This window comes from Capricornis sumatraensis, chromosome 20 (assembly GCF_032405125.1).
Source record: "Capricornis sumatraensis isolate serow.1 chromosome 20, serow.2, whole genome shotgun sequence".
NCBI lineage: Eukaryota > Metazoa > Chordata > Mammalia > Artiodactyla > Bovidae > Capricornis > Capricornis sumatraensis.
In genome coordinates, this window is record NC_091088.1 from 58,100,760 (window position 1) to 58,114,994 (window position 14,235).

At 54.1% G+C, this 14,235-nt stretch overlaps 2 protein-coding genes across 3 annotated transcripts; one reads left to right on the forward strand and one right to left on the reverse strand.

Annotated features, from left to right (window-relative positions):
* Nucleotides 1-223: 223 nt before the first annotated feature.
* ZNF296 (zinc finger protein 296) lies at nt 224-3,947 on the reverse strand. Its single transcript, XM_068991626.1, has 3 exons — nt 3,650-3,947; nt 3,263-3,412; nt 224-1,209 (listed from the first exon to the last, which is right to left on the reverse strand). Exons 1-3 carry the CDS (start codon nt 3,945-3,947, stop codon nt 224-226), a joined length of 1,434 nt encoding a protein of 477 aa, XP_068847727.1.
* Nucleotides 3,948-6,275: 2,328 nt separating this feature from the next.
* GEMIN7 (gem nuclear organelle associated protein 7) lies at nt 6,276-13,449 on the forward strand. 2 transcript variants are annotated; one of them, XM_068992991.1, is made up of 3 exons: nt 6,276-6,487; nt 9,061-9,148; nt 12,679-13,449. In XM_068992991.1, the coding sequence occupies exon 3, from the start codon at nt 12,684-12,686 to the stop codon at nt 13,059-13,061; it is 378 nt and encodes a 125-aa protein (XP_068849092.1). In that variant the 5' UTR covers nt 6,276-6,487; nt 9,061-9,148; nt 12,679-12,683; the 3' UTR covers nt 13,062-13,449. The 2 variants fall into 2 exon arrangements, with proteins under 2 accessions (XP_068849092.1, XP_068849091.1); XM_068992990.1 differs by lacking the exons at nt 6,276-6,487; nt 9,061-9,148 and adding an exon at nt 11,881-11,959.
* Nucleotides 13,450-14,235: the final 786 nt, after the last annotated feature.

Below are 14,235 nucleotides of genomic sequence, written 5' to 3' on the forward strand. Positions count from 1 at the left end.
CTGGGGGCCAGCCTCTTCCCTCACCCCATCGTTCCAAACCGGTCTGTCCAGCTGTCCACCCCAAGGAGGGAAGCCTCCCGCCCCAGCTCAGACACCCCAAGAAAACCAGAGTCCAAACACGTGTAGCTGCGGGCAGGCTTTACTCATGGGCTGGGGGGAAGGATAGGAGGTCACAAAGGTCGGTAACCGTAGTGCCCTGGACGGCAGGGGGGCATCCCTCTGCTCAGGCGTCCCCAGCCATCTCGGGGTGCTTCTGCCGCAGGTGCTTGTCCAGGGTGGCCCGCAGGCCAAAGGGCACGCAGCAGTGGGGGCATGCGAAGCGGGGCCCACTGGGCCCCAGGCCGTGCATGCGGCGGTGGCGGTTGAGCTTGCTGCTCTGGGCGCAGGCGTAGGAGCAGAGCTCGCAGGCGTAGGGCCGCTCGCCCGTGTGTGAGCGCCGGTGCACCGTCAGGTTGCTGCTGTTCGTGAAGTGCTTCCCGCAGAACTCGCAGCTGCCCCCAGGCCCTGGCCCCCGGTTCTTGCCCGCTGGCTTCAGCGGCTTCTTGGGTGACGTCTTCTGGTTCTTCTCTGGGTCCGTTCTTTGCTCCTTACTTTCAGGGCCCCAGCCGTCCCCACCAGGGCCTGCCTGAGCCCCGCCGCCAGGAGCCCCGGGTTCCTGGACCCCTGCCATAGCGGCTGCCCCAGCCCCCTCTCCTCCTCTGCACGGGAGGACGCTGGCAGGGGCTGCGGCATGGGCGGCGGGCTCGGGAGGGGCGGTGGAGGCCTGCTCCTGGCCAGTGTCGGCCAGGCAGGGGCTATGGGGCTGCAGCTGCCGGTGGGTCTTCTTGTGGCGGTTGAGCTTGCTGCTCTGGGCGCAGGCGTAGGGACACTGGTCGCAGGCGTAGGGCCGCTCGCCTGTGTGCGAGCGCATGTGCACTTTGAGGTTGCTAAAGGAGCTGAGGGTCTTCTTACACACGGGGCAGGTGGGGCTTCGCCGGGTGGACCCCACCCGGGAGCCCTTGACCTCGGCTTCCGGCCCCACCAACGACGACACGGCCGACACGGCCACGGCCACCTCAGCCAGGCCCAGCAGTGGGGCCTCCGGGGACTCAGGTTCCGTCTGGTAGATGGACAGTCCATGGTCCCACTGGGCATGGCGTAGCAGTTTCCAGGCTCCCGTGAACTGTCGGCCACAGCGGAGGCAGTTCAAGGCCTTCAGGTCCTCACGTTCTGCAGAGGGGAGAAGGGCCAGGAAGCAGTGTGACTGGCAAGTCGGAGCAGCTGCAGTTCACAGCTGCCAGCTGGACATGAGGTGGGAGAGGCTCTGGTCCAGCAGCTGAGAGGCAGCAGAAGAGGCCAGGCCCCCTGCCCTCCCGGGGGGAAGGTGTGCAGAGAGCAGGGCGGACAGATAGGGAGCAAGGAAAATCCATGCAGTACATGAGTCCCTGGGGACTCCCTCTGTGTTTGAAAAGTCTTCAAGAAAAGGTTAAAAGAGGAGAGGGATGGATAGAGGAGTGCTAGCTTATATTGGGGTCACAAAGGGCTGACCTAATTAGGCCTCCTGGGCACCTGCCACCCGCAGCTCCCTCTTAAAATTTTCCTTAGGAGAGAAGACTTTCATTTTCCGGATGGGAAAACTGAGGCAAAGAGACCTTTCCCCAAGGTCACAGTTAGGAAGGGGTTTCAATCCAGAAATCCCAGGGAGTGGGAGAGAGAGGAAAATTTTTTTAGGAAAAATGATTGGTTTACTCGTAAAAACAGCTCTTGATAACTGGATGTCTCTGCCAGGCCCCATATACTTGGGTTCCATCCATGATCCCCTTTTCCTGCCTTAGAGACAAGGGTGCCAAGGTTTAAATGGGGAGAAGGTTTAGCAGTCACCGTTTTCTTTTGACCCTCAGGTACTTTACTTCCAGATCCTTTTGCCTTTATGTTTTGGATGGGGGCGGCTTTCCCGATGCACAGGTCAGGAGCACAGGTAGGGGTTGGACAGGGTCAGCCTGTCCTGACTTCCAGTTGGTTCCCCTGCCCCCTAGCTGTGTGACCTTGGGCAAGAAATACACATCTCTGAGCCTCAGTTTCCTCATTTGCTAGAATATGGGCATCCTAGGGGTCCTCTCCCTTTTAGACTTGCTGTGACCTCAGATGGAGAACAGCTGAGAGTTCTGGTCCATCAAGCCCTCTATAAGCATTAACTGTTGTTTAGTCACTAAGTCTTCGCGACCACATGGACTATAACCCACTAGGCTCCTCTGTCCCTGGGATTTCCCAGACAAGAATACTGGAGTGAGTAGCCATTCCCCTCTCCAGGGGATCTTCTGGACCTAGGGATCAATCTAACCACATCTCCTTGGCAGGCGGATTCTTTATCACTGAGCCACCTGGGAAGCCCATCGGTGTCCACAGTTCTCCCAAGCCCAAGCACCTTGGAGTGTTTTGTTCCCATGATCCCATCACAGCCCCACCCCTTGCCCACCGGGCCAGCCTCCCTGCTGCAATCAAAATCCCCCCTCCCCCTCTCACTGCAGGACCCTCTCCCTGGCCCAGCCCTGAATATAATTCCATTTCTCACAAATCCCAGGGGCACATGGCACAGGGGCTAGAAATCCAGAGCTGTGTATGAGCTTCACAATCGATGCTGACCAAAAGCTCAGCTTGCCAGACATCTAGTACCAAGTTAAGGGTTTTAATTCCTACCCACGGCTGGGAGCCCAGGTATCCAGACACCCAGGACCTGGCTGAAAACAGGGGCATGCAAGGCTGGGAGATTCCATCAGGGAGGGAGGCCAGAAGCCCCTTCCCCAACTCCAAGCAAATGCCCAGCACCTCGATGAGAAGTGATCATTAAATGGAAGGGGGTGACAACACCCCCAGTCCAGCTGGCCTCGGCTCCCCTCCCCCAGGCTGCTGCCCTCCCCAGAGGTCCCCCCTACTGCCACACTGGTCCAGCCACCTGGCCAGTTATTTCTGGCCAAGGGGAAGGAGAAGTGAAACCAGATTGGGGGTGTGTGTATGGCAAATCCCCAGACCAGTCTTCTGGGGCTGGCCACACCCTGTGGGTGGCCCTCCTCCCCTGCCCAGCCCCGCCCCCACCTACCCCCCTCACCACTACTAGTCTCAGCCCTAGGACAGGGCAGGCCCTGGCCACGCCTAGGCTGCACCCGGTGGGGAGCCAGAAAGGGGAAGTAGTGCTCACTGCCCCGCCTGTCCAGCTCAGCCCCTCTCCCACAGGAAGCCGGGCCCTTGAACTTGAGACCGGTGACTGCATCCCGGCTCTACTCACCTGAGCCCTGGCAGGGGCTGGGGCCTCTGAAGAGCTGACAGCCCAGCTTCTTGTGGTCCATGAAAGCAGTGATGGCCTCCAACGGGAAGGTCTGCAGGCAGCGGCCGCAGGTCAACAGATCTGGATGTTTGTCGGTCCACGGCTGGCGGTCTGCAGGGAGGAAGCGGGTGGTGAGCGTGGGGTGGGGCCAGGATGGGGCCTGGGGGTTCAGAGGGAGAGGGGAAACCCGAAGGTCAAAAGGCAGGTTGGAGGCTAGGACCTGGCCAGGAAATTAAGGCAGGGGCCGGGAGCTGGGGGGGAGGGGGACGGGGGTCGGTGCCCCGAGGAGGTCCCACCCGAGAGGGAAGGGAGGGAGCTTGGCCCGGGGCTGGTGTAGGGGGCGCTCACCGTGAGGGCTCAGGGACAGCGGCGTCCACGGCGAACACTGGTTGCTCAGGCTGAGGGCGTGGATGAGGCCGCCGGCGGGCACGGGGCCGGCGCAGTGGCGGGGTTCGCTCTCGAACCGCTCTGGCGCGGGCACTTCCTTCGGGATGAAGGGCCTTAACCCCGGGGCCTGCAGGGGCCGCGGGTCCGGCTCGGGCTTCACGTCGATGACGAGGTCTCGCATCTCCATCTCGTCGTCTGAGTTGGCGGCGGGCGAGGGTTCTATTCGGCGAGGCATGCAGCCGGCCTTGCGGCGGGACATGGGTCGCGGGCAGGCGGACTGACGGACTGGCGGATGGCGGGCGGAGGACACGCGAGGCGTGCGCGCTCAGACCGAGGCGCCCAGGTGAGTGACTGCGGCGACCCGCAGCGAACTCTTACACGTGCTGGCCCGGCCCGTGGCTCCGCCCACCGAGGCGGGGCCTGCCGGGAGAGGACTGCCCCGCCCTCAGCCAAACTCAATCAGGACCGTGACCCCTGCGTTTGGCTGAACGATTGAATGTCTTAAAGATAACGACTTCACACGACCACGCACAGAAACAGCTATTCCTGACCCCGTTTCCGGGCTGGTGGAAACTGAGGCACAAGGTGCCCACTCACACCCCCAAGCGAGAAAATGGTAGGGGCCAAGTTTCTAGCTAGGCGCCTGATAGTAATCTGACCTATTCCACTGAATGCATTACAATAAAAATTCCTTACGTAAACAAGGGTTAAGCGCCTACTATGTGCCAGGTTCTGGACTAAGCACTAAGATGCAGCAGGGTAGAAAAACAGACAATAACCCTGACCTCTTGCAGGTTATTCGTTCTGAAAGACAGAGTTTCCGCAAGATAAACTAAAATATGGAGTGCTGCTCACAAGTGCCATGGGGAGTGGCGCGGTTATAAAGGGACAGGATTACTGGGGTGGGGTTGGGACCTCAGTTTTCTCCCCATGCCAGGCCTGTGTATTCGAGGAGTTCTGTAAATTAAGTTCTGTATTGACGGAGTTCTGTGAGAAAACAAGGTCAGCTCCAGGGACATCTTTTGGCCACTTTAAAGTCTTCGGGTTTTTTGAGACGGAAGCCTTGGGAGGATTTGGAGCCCTGGGGGGTTATGATCATGTACACTGACTCTGCTCCTAGACCTGGACTCGCCATTAAAACCAAATAGCCAACCAATAGCCTCCTTCCGCTGGGGCCTCCTCCAACTTCCCTTGTCAAAGCTGCTCTCTGATCGCTATTTGAAGTGGCATCAACACCCTGCCCCACCCTCCAACCTTGTAAGTTTTCTTTTCTTCCTGGCACCGACCACATCACCATCTAGAACTGTTTGTTTACTCTGCTATCTCCCCTCTCCCTAACACAAGCCCCCCCACCCCCCACCCCCCAGAGGTCAGGGCCAGGGTCAGTTGGCTCTGGCCTGCCGGCTGCGTCCTCAGCCCAACACTGAGGGAATTTCACATGCTAATCTCCTGGAGTCCCGCTGCAAGCCTGAGGGCCCCCTCATATTGTTATTCAGGTCTCAGCTCAATCATCCTCCAAAGACCAGAGGACCTCCCTGACCACAGGATCTAAGAGAGCCCCACCCTGCCGAAGGCCTTACAATTTACACTCGGTGACCTCCATCTGTCCCCAGTTCCCTCCTGGGCTTCAGGTTTCCCATCTGTGACCCGAGGTGGCTTCTTCTTCAATGCCATCTCCCATGACGGCCCAAGTAAAGACGCTCCCCCAATCCGCTACCCCCTATCTTATTCTCATTTTATTCCTTTTGCATCCTTGTCAAGCCTTGAAGGACCTTGTTGGTGCATTTGTTCATGTAATAACCTATCGGATCTCTCTCAATCTCTCTAGAATGTAGGTTCTGAGATGGACGGAGCCAAATCCATCTTGTTCAGGAACAGAGCTCCTAATGGTTCATAGTTCAGTTAACAGATTGTGTGTTGAGCTCCTTCTATATGCATTTTTTTTCCAAAATATATCTGCAGAGGGTCTATGTACCAGGCACTGGGTCTTGGGGATCCAGTGGTAAGCCGAGGTCCACAAGACCCCTCCCTTAGTGAAACCGTGGGGAAGAATGCATTCTGAGCCCAGAGCAGTGCATTTCCAACTCAGGACAGACATTTTGCCTTTCAAGGCCTCAGTTTTCCATTGTAAGACAGGGTTATGGGGAGTCCTGCTGGGCAAAATGACCGCCTTTGGTCTCTCCCAGGTGCTGCTCTGCAAGGCTTTTTCCTGGTGCGTGGCTGCTGAAAGCATGATCTCAAGGTTTCAAAGGGAAGGTGGGGTTCAGAATGGAGGTGAGGGGTAGGAGTGTGCACGTGTATGGGGTGGGGGTGCCAAGTCCCATGTGCCTAGAGGAGCCTCAGTTTCTTCTGTAAAATGGACATCCTGGACCTCCACACCTCGCAGACTGGTAGATCAAGAGCTAAGCGCAGGGTCAAGCCGCTGGCTGGGTGGCGCCCGGGGTCTGTGCTGGTTTCCGAGACCGCGCCCGCGCGCCCGCGACCACGTGGGGCGGCGGCGGAGGCGGCGCGGGCGGAACCCAGGCTCAGAGGCTAGCGGCCTGCCCGGGCCTCTGCAGCTGGAGCGCCGGCGGAAGTAGGGGCGCCAGCCGCCGTGAATCTCAGAGTGGTGGGTCGCGAGCAAGATCCGGCTCCATGGTCCCAGCACGGGACGCCCACCCGCGTGTAAGACCCCGAGCGGCGGGAAGCGGCGGGTCCGCGCTGGCAGCACCGACTACTGGGAAGTTCTAGTCCCCGAACACCTGCATCGGGGAGGGACTGCACTCCCAACGCAGCAGCGGAGACATCCCTGCGCCCGGGGTGAGTTGCGGGGGAGGGGGGAGGTGTCGGAGGTCGGAATGCAACCCCTCAGGAAAATAATAACGACGACGATAATAACAGTAATAATGGCTGCAGTCCTCAGACTCCGGCCTTTCCTGGAGCAGAATCGTTCGCTTAATCTGTGTCGGGAGGTAGGAAGAACGTCCAGCCCAGGGCGGAGTGGGGAGTGGACGCCTGCGGGCCGGGAGGACCTACTTAGTATGAGAAAAGGAGAGCGACGGGTGGCCGGGGCGGCAATGAAAGGAAACTGACCGGCCCTGGTGGGGGGCGGGGGATTCAGCGCTCGGTGTCCAGATGCTCACCCGACGCCCCGTTTAACTAATTTGTATCCAGACCGGGCCAGCCCTTGGGGTGGGGGTTGTAGGCAGGTCATTATCTCGGTGAATTCGGTCTAGAGTCTTCGCTGTTAGCCTGGTAGCTCAGTTGGTCTCCAACCTTGGCCATTGAAGGTTTAGCTAAGCGTTTGTCCACGGAGCCGACCATTCTTATTTTCTAGAAAGTGAACTTTGAGGCCCCCAAGGATGGAAGTTTGTGAGTCTCCTGCCCCTGCCATTGATCCAAGTGATGGGCACTTTAGTTTTTTCTAGTGGGGAATGGGATCCAATTTTTTTTTCCCCCCCTGAAACCTGGGCAGGAAATCCTTGCCTTGGAGACTGATAGGATTAAGGACTCTCAGCTTGGTCACCAGGAAGAATACCTGCTTTTGCTGTCTTGGGCACACCCTGTGTGACCTTTCTCAAACCAGTTTCTTATCAAGTCACTCCCAGACCTCAATGGCTCTCCTTTGCTCACTGAAAAAACTGCTCTTTTGCATAGGGCAGGAGTGATGGCCCTGACTGTTGGTAGACCAACCTGGGTTTGCTCCCTTTTCCTGTCAGTCACCAGCTTGCACCCAGTAAATGCTTTGGCATCACCCAACTTCAGTTTCCTCTTTGGGAAAATGGGGATTGTTGCAGGTATGACCAAATCTTTTTTTTTTTCTTCTCCATAGTAGCAAAAACATGGCCTATGCTGGCCCATGTTTAATTTGTTTTACTAAGGAATTTAACAGAACTCTTTGGTAACTTGCATATTTCCCATCGGCCCTAGAGGGGAGTGGTTCTCCTAAAACACTCAAGTGTTAACCTACAAGTGCTGGGAGAAAGCCCTGGGGCCTGGTGACCCTGGACTAAACTGGGAATGCAGTGGTCAGATACAGTAGAAAACATACATATCCCTTAATCTCATTGACAGCCATCTGTGGTGAGATAATGAACATGTAGCAGTCCCATTCATTCATTGTTCACTGTGGTCTTGCCCATCAGGTGGAAACCTGGGAGTCTTCCTTGGCTCTGCCCAGTGCGTTAGCAAATAGTGAGGGCTCTCAATCCTCAACAGATCATTTCTAATGATCCTAATCCAATCATTTCTCCCCGCCCCGCTTCACTGCCCCAGATAATGTCATCTTCCACCTTCCCCAGTGAGCTGACTTCCTTACTAGGCTCCCTGCTTCTCCCCTTGCCCCTCACAGTCCATTCTTTGTGCAGCAGGCAGAGGGATCCTATAAGTCAGACCCTGCTCCTCCTCTACTCAGAGATACCCCAGTCCTCAAGGCCCCTGCCCGCACCTCCTGCACACTGGCCTCCTTACTATCACCCAGTCTCCCTTCTATGGGCTTTGAGTTTGCTGTCCTCTCGAACTGGAATGCTTTCCCTCCATATCTCCTCATGGCTCAATTCCTCATTCCATTCTGGTCCTTGCTCCAGTGTGAGCTTATCAGAGCCTTCTTTCCCGAGCCCCTTCCTGGAAACCACCTCTTACCACCCAGGCAGGGCCAGGTGTCGCCTCTGGGCTCATGAGGCCCCCGGGCTCCTTCATTCCAGCCCTGCCTACTCTTGGGGTCACTGTCTGGAGCCCTAGTGTGTGTCATCCACTGGACAGTAGGGCTGGGCTCTTTGGTTCCCACCTGGGTCTCCAGCACCACCCAGTGTGGGTCAGGCGCAGAGCAAGCACTTGGATAACAGAAGGAGTGAATCCTTCCACAAGTATTTATTGAGTGACCCCTGGTTGCCAGCCCTTGTGATGTAATTGGACATGTCCCTTCTCCCAAAGGTTTACGTTCTGTGGCAGAACAGATGGCACGTAGGCAGACAAGTAAATGCATATTGTCAGGAGGTGACAGTGCTGTGAAAAAAAAAAAGATACTGCACGGTGAAAGGGCTATTATTTTCCTCCCTGTAAGGAGGAATGTTTGACCTGAGTGAAGTAAGGGAGGAAGGCAAGCCATGTATCTGGAAATATATATATCTCATGTATGGAAGAAGGTTCCAAGCAGTAAGAATAGCATGTGCAAAGGCCCCGGGGCAGGAATGTGCTTGGCATTTTCAGGGACTGACAACAGTGACAACAGGGTAGAAGGGAAGGAGATGAGATCAGAGAGCTGATAGGGCCTTGGAGTGAGGACTTTTGCTTTTGGCCAGATGGCGTGGGAGCCATGGGAGGGCTCTGAGCAGAGGAGGTGTGAGATCAGACCTAGAGCTGAAGTTGAGAAACGTTGATTCATTTCTCTGCAGGATCCTTTCTTGCAAGGAGCTGAAAGTTGAGCTGCCGAGACAGGAAGAGCCTCACAAGAAAAAAGACAATCCCAGTCATCTCTGTATGGTGAGTGTCCCTGGGATGGGACACTGGGTACCTGATTCATGTCAGTCACTTCAGTGAATCACTTTAGAGAGGAGGGGACTGAAGCAGGGGGAGGGGTGCACTGCCTGAAACTCAGGTCCTCTCTCCTGCCCACAGTGCCAGCATCTCCTTACATGCAGTCAGCATCAGTGCAGCGGTCAGGGTGCAGGGTGAATTAGGAGTGTGAGATTAACGTACGCACAGTACTATATATAAAATAGGGAACCAACAAGGACCTACTGCATCGCACAGGAGGGAACTATACTCAATCTTCTGTAATAACATGTAAGAGAAAAGAATCTAAAGAAGTGTATGTATAGTTTTCCCTGGTGGCTGAGTGGTAAAGAATCTGTCCGCCAATGTAGGAGACATGAGTTTGATTCCTGGGTAGGGAAGATCCCTGTAGAGGAAACGGCAACCCACTGCAGTATTCTTGCCTGGGAAATCCCATGGACAGAGAAACCTGGTGGGCTTCACTCTATACGGCTACAAAGAGTTGGACATGACTTAACAACTGAAGAGCAAAATATATGTATATAACTGAATTATGTATATATTCTTATATATATATACATATAACTGAATTGCTTTGCTGTATACCTAAAGCTAGCACAACTATACTTGAAAAAAAAAAAAAGAAACCCGACCTCAGTGTAGTAGCATGTAATATGTTACAGGCGAGTGCTGAACTTTCACGTTTGTTAGGTCATTTAGTCCCCGTGGCAACCCTGTCAGGTTGGTCCTCTTGTCAGTCTATTTTATAGATGGGGAAACTGAGGCACAGACCGATTAAGCAACTCCCCCCAGGTCACACAGCAGTACCAGTACTCATACAGTTGTTATTCAAGTGTAACTTGAATGACACTAGGGAGAACCTAGTGTGTGGGGTCATGAACCGATGGTGCACGGGCCTGCTGAATCCTGATACCAAGTGGAGGTGGCTGTTGGTGCCGTTTCTCCACACAGTGGAAAAGGAAACGTCTGTTGCTTGAGGTCACCCACCTAAGCAGGCCTGAGAGCTCGATTTCCATTCCATTCATTCCAGCAGACACAGTATTTAAGGAGTCTGGTCTGTATGCCACCCCATGTTCCAGGACTGGGGCTTCGCAGAGGGGAAAAAGCAAGGTCGCTACCTGTGGGGAGGCAGCCATCTCGCAGGGAAAAAGACCATAAGCAGACCAGTAAATAGACATCACGTGTAAGAGAGGGGCATGCTCTGAAGTGTGAAGAAGCCGACTCAGATGAAGGGGGCTGAAGGGGAGATCTTGAAGACAGGCTTCCCTGGGAGTGGGGAGAAGGCAGTACAGGCAGAGGGAACCCCAGTACCAGGGCCCACGAAGAGACCACGCCAGGCGTGCTTGAGACCAGCAGGGAGACCAGTGCGGCCAGGTGGAGAGAGTAAGCGGGGGCGAGAAGCCAGGGCACGGGCGGGATCCGGAGCACACAGGGCCTTGAGGGCTGTGGTGAGGACTTTGACTTTGACTCTGAGCAAGACGGCAGCCAGGGGAGGACTCTGAGCTGAAGAGGGATGTGATCTGACCTAGGTGTTAGTGGGGTCCGTCTGGCTGTGTGTGAGGACAGACTGGCAGCGGGTGAAGGTGGGATCCGGAGTCCAGTGAGAAGCTGACTTCAATAGTCCAGGCAGGAGATGACAGTGGCTAGACTGAGCTGTTGGACAGAGTGAAAACTATTAGGTTGTGAATCAGTCAGTTCAGTTCAGTCGCTCAGTCGTGTCCGACTCCTTGCGACCCCATGGACTGCAGCACGCCAGGCCTTCCTGTCCATCACCAACTCCTGGAGTTGACTCAAACTCACGTCCATTGAGTCAGTGATACCATCCAACCATCTCATCCTCTGTCGTCCCTTTCTCCTTCTGCCTTCAGTCTTTCGCAGCATCAGGGTTTTTTCAAATGAGTCAGTTCTTTACATCAGGTGGCCAAAGTACTGGAGTTTCAGCTTCAGCATCAGTCCTTCCAGTGAATATTCAAGGCTTATTTCCTTTAGGATAGACTGGTTGGATCTCCTTGCTGTCCAAAGGACTCGCAAGAATATATATATATTTTAAATTTAAAATATGTTTTTCTCCCTGAGCATTTCTTGTTTGCCACCTCTAACCAGGAATAACCCGGTTAGAGTTCCTTAAGCCGGTATAACCCAGGCCACTTCCTTGGTGGCTCAGATGGTACGGACTCTGCCTGCCAACACAGGAGACCTAAGAGATGTGGGTTCAGTCCCTGGGTCAGGAAGATCCCTCTGGAGAAGGAAATGGCAACCCACTCCAGCATTCTTGCCTGGAGAATCCCATGGACAGAGGAGCCTGGCAGGCTACAGTTCATGGAGTTGTGAAGAGTCGGACACAACTGAGCAGCTAACACACACACTCTTAGGAAAGCACCAAATCCTAACCACTGGTTAATCCTAACTAGGGAACTGCCTGCGGCCCCGCCCCAACATTTGTCTTGTATGATCTGGATATTTTTGAAGAACCAGGCTAATTTTTTGGGGTTTTTTTTTGGTAGACTGTCCCTCAATTTGAGTTGCCTCAATAGATTGAGGTCATCCATTTTTGGCAAGACCACCGTAGAAGGGGTGCCCTGTCCTGAGTGTGTCATATCAGGATGCCCTTGGTGTTTGTTTGCCCCATTACTGTACGTGTTGATTTTAATGCCAGCATTAGAGTGGTGTCTACCATGTTTCTCCACTGCAGAGTTACTCTGATGTCTTTACAAGGAATATCTTCTGAGGAGGTACTTTTAACACTTTGCAGATATCCTGGGCCTTCTCAAACATATGGTAAGGACTTTCCCCTCTCCTCCCTTTATTTCATTTATTTATTTAAAATAAATATGACTCAAAAAATTTCACCCTTAAAAAAAAAAAATCCCCCTTTTGAGCTGACTCCTGTGTGAATGGGAACTTATTTGGGAGATACGCTGTGCTTAGTCCCTCAGTCGTGTCTGACTCTTTGTGACCTCGTGAACTGTAGTCCCCCAGGCTCCTCTGTCCATGGGGATTGTTCAGGCAAGAATACTGGAGTGGGTTGTCACGCCTTCCTCCACAAATAACGGATTGGATGGGCTGTTTGTGAGAGAGGTCACGGCTTGGTCTTCTAGCAAATATTTATTGCCAGGGACTGGGGATAAAAGCAGTACAGGGAATTTCTTGGTGGTCCAGTGATTTAGGACTCCCCATTTCTACTACAGTGGGCCATGGGTTCGATCCCTGGTCCAAGAACCAAGATCCTCTGGGTGGCACAGCCAAAAACTTGAAAAATAAAATTTAAAAAGCAGTGCAAAGGCCCTGCTTTCATGGACCTTGTAAACGGGGGTGCTAGGTCCTGGGAAGGGGGTTGACTGGCTGAGGGATGGTGCAGATTTTAGAAGGGGGACTTAGGAGTGGGGTTTTGGACAGGTTAAGTGGAGATGGGGTATATAGACCTCTGCCCCCAGCCCCCTCTTCCTGTAGCTCCACACTCCCCATAATGACTCCCTGGTCTGCTTCTTCACCCACAGCCAGGATGATGCAGACTCCTGTGCCTGTGCTCCGGCTCCCCCGGGGTCCTGATGGCTCAAACCGAGGCTTTGCTCCCGATGGACGCAGAGCCCCCCTGAAACCGGAAGTCCCTGAAGTCCTGGAGCCTCCAGAATCTCGGGAATTCCGGGAACAGCAGGCTCGAGCCTCCCTTCGGGAGCGCTACCTCCGCAGCCTGCTGGCCATGGTGGGGCGCCAGGTGTGCTTCACTTTGCACGAGGGTGTACAGGTGATTGCCCACTTCGGAGCCACCGACCTGGACGTGGCCAATTTCTACGTGTCACAGCTGCAGACTCCAATAGGCGTGCAGGCTGAAGCACTGCTCCGGTGTAGTGACATTATCTCATACACCTTCAAGCCATAAAGACTTCATCGTGTTCATCTTTCTGCCTTGGGCGTAGCTACAGTCTCCCAGGCCTCCATATGTTCCTGAGCTTGGACCTCTGGGCCCCAGAGAGTTCAGAACCCCCTTGGAAATTCGCACCAAGCTCCAAGCAACTCTGACATCTCTGGACATCCAGGGTGTAGTCAGTAAACTTCTGCAAACCCATGGGTTCTACATCCTGTTGAAAGGAATGCTCTACCTCACAGAACTCACAACTCTACAGATATATGGGCCCCATGCCAGTTCTTGAAGATTTGGGACAGAGGGAGGGAATAAAGGATAGCAGATTACCTAATGGGAAATTGTCTATTGAAGAGGGTGCAAAGTTCAGCCACCCTGGAAATATTCCCCAATGCTTCCCTCCTGCCAAGGAATCAGTTATCTCAGGAAACTTTGCTTCTTGTTTTATTTCTCTTTATAATGTAGCCTATAGGGATTGAGCCAGATTTAGGGAGTGGAAGGGTGGCTATTGAAAGGCTGAATCCTGTGGAGCTGGGTCAGGAAGGGGAAGACGTGAGTGGGGGGAGCTGGGATAAAGATATGGGGATTAGACCATGGCTAGTCTGGAACAGCTGGTGTGACCTGGATGCCAGACTTGGGAGACTTGGACTTTTCTGGTGGGCTGGCTTGTATACAGTGAGGGGAATAACTTGAATTGGGTCACATGGTCACATACAAGAGGTCCCTCCCATTGCCTGGCCTCTGGGTGGGTAGCCTTTAGGTGGGTCAAACCCTGCATGGCAGCACCATTGGGGAAAAGGGGATTAAAGGTTAGAGTGAAACTTTGCCCCTTCTCCATTTAACCCCAGCTTTGTAGCCTAGCTGTCCATTTCACACACTTTACTTAGCCCCATTACTAGCAGTCTTTCAGCAGATTTACTTTATTTATTTGGCCATGACACTGGGATCTTACTTCTCATACCAGGGGTTGAACCATCCCCCCTGTAGGGGAAGCACAGAGTCCTAACCATTGGACCTCCAGGGAATTCCCTCAGTAGATTGTTTTAAAAAGTAATTTCTGCCCCCTCTGTAGTCGCATCAGTTTAAGAATGTAAGTGAAGATTCCGTTCAATATAGATGTGATTTGCTTTGGTCATCTTCAGTGGTCAAGGTGCGGCAACCACTGAAGTTGAATGAAGCTTGTGCAGGGCCT

Coding starts and splice junctions, on each gene's coding strand:
- ZNF296 (XM_068991626.1), bottom strand. CDS start 3,947: ATGTCCCGCCGCAAGGCCGGCTGCATGCCTCGCCGAATAGAACCCTCG. Junction 3,413..3,649: donor GCTGTCCCTGAGCCCTCACG/GTGAGCGCCCCC, acceptor TCCTCCCTGCAG/ACCGCCAGCCGTGGACCGAC. Junction 1,210..3,262: donor CAGCCCCTGCCAGGGCTCAG/GTGAGTAGAGCC, acceptor TCCCCTCTGCAG/AACGTGAGGACCTGAAGGCC.
- GEMIN7 (XM_068992990.1), top strand. CDS start 11,884: ATGTCTTTACAAGGAATATCTTCTGAGGAGGTACTTTTAACACTTTGC. Junction 11,960..12,678: donor TGGGCCTTCTCAAACATATG/GTAAGGACTTTC, acceptor CTTCACCCACAG/CCAGGATGATGCAGACTCCT.